The 2,678-nt window shown below is 60.1% G+C and overlaps 1 protein-coding gene across 1 annotated transcript; it reads left to right on the top strand.

Annotated features, from left to right (window-relative positions):
- Positions 1 to 962: 962 nt before the first annotated feature.
- On the top strand, positions 963 to 2,066 carry LOC103800404 (MAP kinase-interacting serine/threonine-protein kinase 2-like). The gene is made up of 4 exons (XM_009072779.1): positions 963 to 1,152; positions 1,232 to 1,396; positions 1,495 to 1,538; positions 1,799 to 2,066. Exons 1-4 carry the CDS (start codon positions 976 to 978, stop codon positions 2,064 to 2,066), a joined length of 654 nt encoding a protein of 217 aa, XP_009071027.1. The 5' UTR covers positions 963 to 975.
- Positions 2,067 to 2,678: the final 612 nt, after the last annotated feature.

Raw genomic sequence — 2,678 nt, 5'->3', positions numbered from 1 at the left:
GTTGCCCTGCACCCCAGAGATTTTTGGGGTGCACGTATACCAGGAAGGGAGAGCCCAGCTGATGTGGGTGCACGACAACAGAGATGGGGGCCAAAACAACCTGGCTCCCTCATTCCTCTGTGTTTACCCTCCTCCTGGGGCAACATCTGAGTTTCTGAGGCGTCTCAAGTTTCCCCGTTCTTAGCTGTGGGGGCAGAGGGGGGTGGCACCCCCATTCCCACAGGTATCAACCTTGCTGTGGCACTAGGGCTGGGGATTGTGGGGTGTTGTTTTCCTGCAGTGACATCAGCTACGAGGGCTGGTGAGGCCCCTCGTCAGGAGGCCTCTCTCGTTAGGAGGTGATTATCTGCTGGCTGCAGCTCTTTTTCCCCCTGGTCACGAGGCCATGTGGGCTGTGGGTCATGTGCTGGAAAGCCCCAGAGTCCCTGGAGCTGTGATAGGGGAATGGGGCCGCTGGCTCTGCCCCTCCTTGCGTCAGGGTTAACTCCTCCCGCACCGGATCCTGCGCCTGCTCCTGCAGTTCTGCCTGCGTCAGGCAAAGGGGAACAGGCACATCAGGATCCTCTCACCGTGTCCTGTGGTCGCTTCCAGGTGCTGGAGCGGCCGCTGCCCTGCTGAGCCGGTTGGGTGGTGGTGGTGGTGCAGTGGGGTGTGGGTCTGGCTGTCCTGCTGCTGCCCTGCAGGGGTTGCACCCTTTAGGCTGTTTTTTCATTTTGGGGTGTCAGCTCGCTGTCGGGTGACCTCCAGAGAGGCAGGTCTGTGGCAAGCCCCGCGGTAGGAAACCCGTCAGGGTAGGTGACCTGCCCTGTCAGAAGCAAACCTGGGGAGCAGCCGTGTCTGCGCTCTCCTTTCAGGGAGTGCAGCTCTCTAGTTCCGCCAAGGGCCGACCCCCTTACCCCAGTCCCCTCTGCCGGGTCGGTTCCTATCTTTTGGGGCTCACCACACCTCTCCCCACAGTGTGGCTCAGCTGAGTACATGGCCCCAGAGGTGGTGGAAGCCTTCAATGAGGAGGCATCGATCTACGACAAGCGCTGTGACCTGTGGAGCTTGGGTGTCATCCTGTACATCATGCTGAGCGGGTACCCCCCCTTCGTTGGCCACTGCGGCTCTGACTGTGGCTGGGACCGGGGCGAGGCATGCCACACCTGCCAGGTACCTGGGGGACCCCAAACCCATCACCAGTTTGGCAGCACCGCTCCTGGCTGAGCTCCTGTTATTTCTCCCCACACAGAACATGCTCTTTGAGAGCATTCAGGAGGGGAAGTATGAGTTTCCTGACAAGGACTGGGCTCACATCTCCTTCGGAGCCAAAGACCTCATTTCCAAGCTGCTGGTGAGAGATGCCAAGAAGCGGCTCAGCGCAGCCCAGGTCCTGGAGCACCCCTGGGTGCAGGGGGTGAGTGTTGACGCCGCCCTCCCCGCGCTTTGCTCCTGTAAGCTGGGGGGAACACCTCTACGGGGCTTCTGGCTCTGACCAGCTGTGTTTCATTGCAGTGTGCCCCGGATAACACCCTGCCAACCCCTATCATCCTGCAGAGGTGAGTGTGGGTGGCCTTGGAATGGGGGGACGCATCCCAGCCCCCCAAATCCTGGCTCCTCAGCACTACTGTCCATTCTTGCTGCTTTTTGAGGGCTCTGCCATGACTCTCTGAGCAGTGGCTGCTGCATGTGGTTTGGGTTTGAGCCACATTGTTGATGCCTAACTGGTCCAGCGTGGCAGACGTGCAAGGAAGGGCACCCTGATACTGACCTCCTTCCAGCCCCCACATCCTCCCCTGAGCCCGTGCTTCCCCCACAGGAACAGCAGTGCCAAAGAGCTCACCTCCTTCGCCGCCGAGGCCATTGCTGTCAACCGCCAGCTGACGCTGCACGATGAGGACGAGGAGGAGGCGGCGGAGGAGGAAGCACGACCCATCATCATCAAAGCTACCTCACGGGCCATGCAGCTCTCCCCTCCCTCCGAGTCCAAGCTGGCCAAGCGGCGGCAGAAGAGCAGCCTGGCGAAGGCCGTGGCTGCTGGGCAGCACCTGGTGGCCCCGCTGGTCCTGGTGGCCGACCAAGCCTGAGTAGTGTCCCTCGCATCTGCTGTACTCCCATGTCCCTCTTCTCCTTCTCCTTTCTTTCTTCCCCCTTACCCCTCCACCCCCAACCCCACCATTTCTGGCTCGTGACAAGAGGGAGGGTTTGTTTAAGATTTTTTTTTTTTTTAAGGTGTTAAATCGAGCGTGAGGTTGCTTCACCCAGGGCACACTCAAGGACATCTGACAGACACACGGACTTTTGTTTCCCGACTCTTGGTTTCTCCTCTGACATTTGCCCCCCATCCCTGACACCAAAGGACTCTGTATCCACGGCTGCTTTGACGATTTCAGCTCATTTCATACTGTGAACAAAAGACCCTCGGTCATGTTTTCAGCAGTGGGAGTCACGTTTTAACCTCGTCCCTCCTCTCGGAACTGCAGGTTTTCCTCCGATGTTGGGGTAGATCCCACAAAAAACCCCTACAAAAACCCCCTCCCGAGGGTCCAGGAGACACCTCCTGGGCACAGGGAGCCCCTCCGTCCCACGCTCGGGTGCGTGCCCGGCGCTGCCTCAGGGCGCGGTGGGCACTGTGCAGGGAACTGCCCAGGGCCGGGGGGAGACGGTGCCAGCGAGGGAGCAGCGTCCTGTCCCGCCGA

The sequence above is a fragment of the Acanthisitta chloris genome, unplaced genomic scaffold (assembly GCF_000695815.1).
Source record: "Acanthisitta chloris isolate BGI_N310 unplaced genomic scaffold, ASM69581v1 scaffold29754, whole genome shotgun sequence".
NCBI lineage: Eukaryota > Metazoa > Chordata > Aves > Passeriformes > Acanthisittidae > Acanthisitta > Acanthisitta chloris.
The sequence above is the reverse complement of the archived record's forward strand: the minus strand, read 5'-3'. Positions and strand labels throughout refer to the sequence as shown.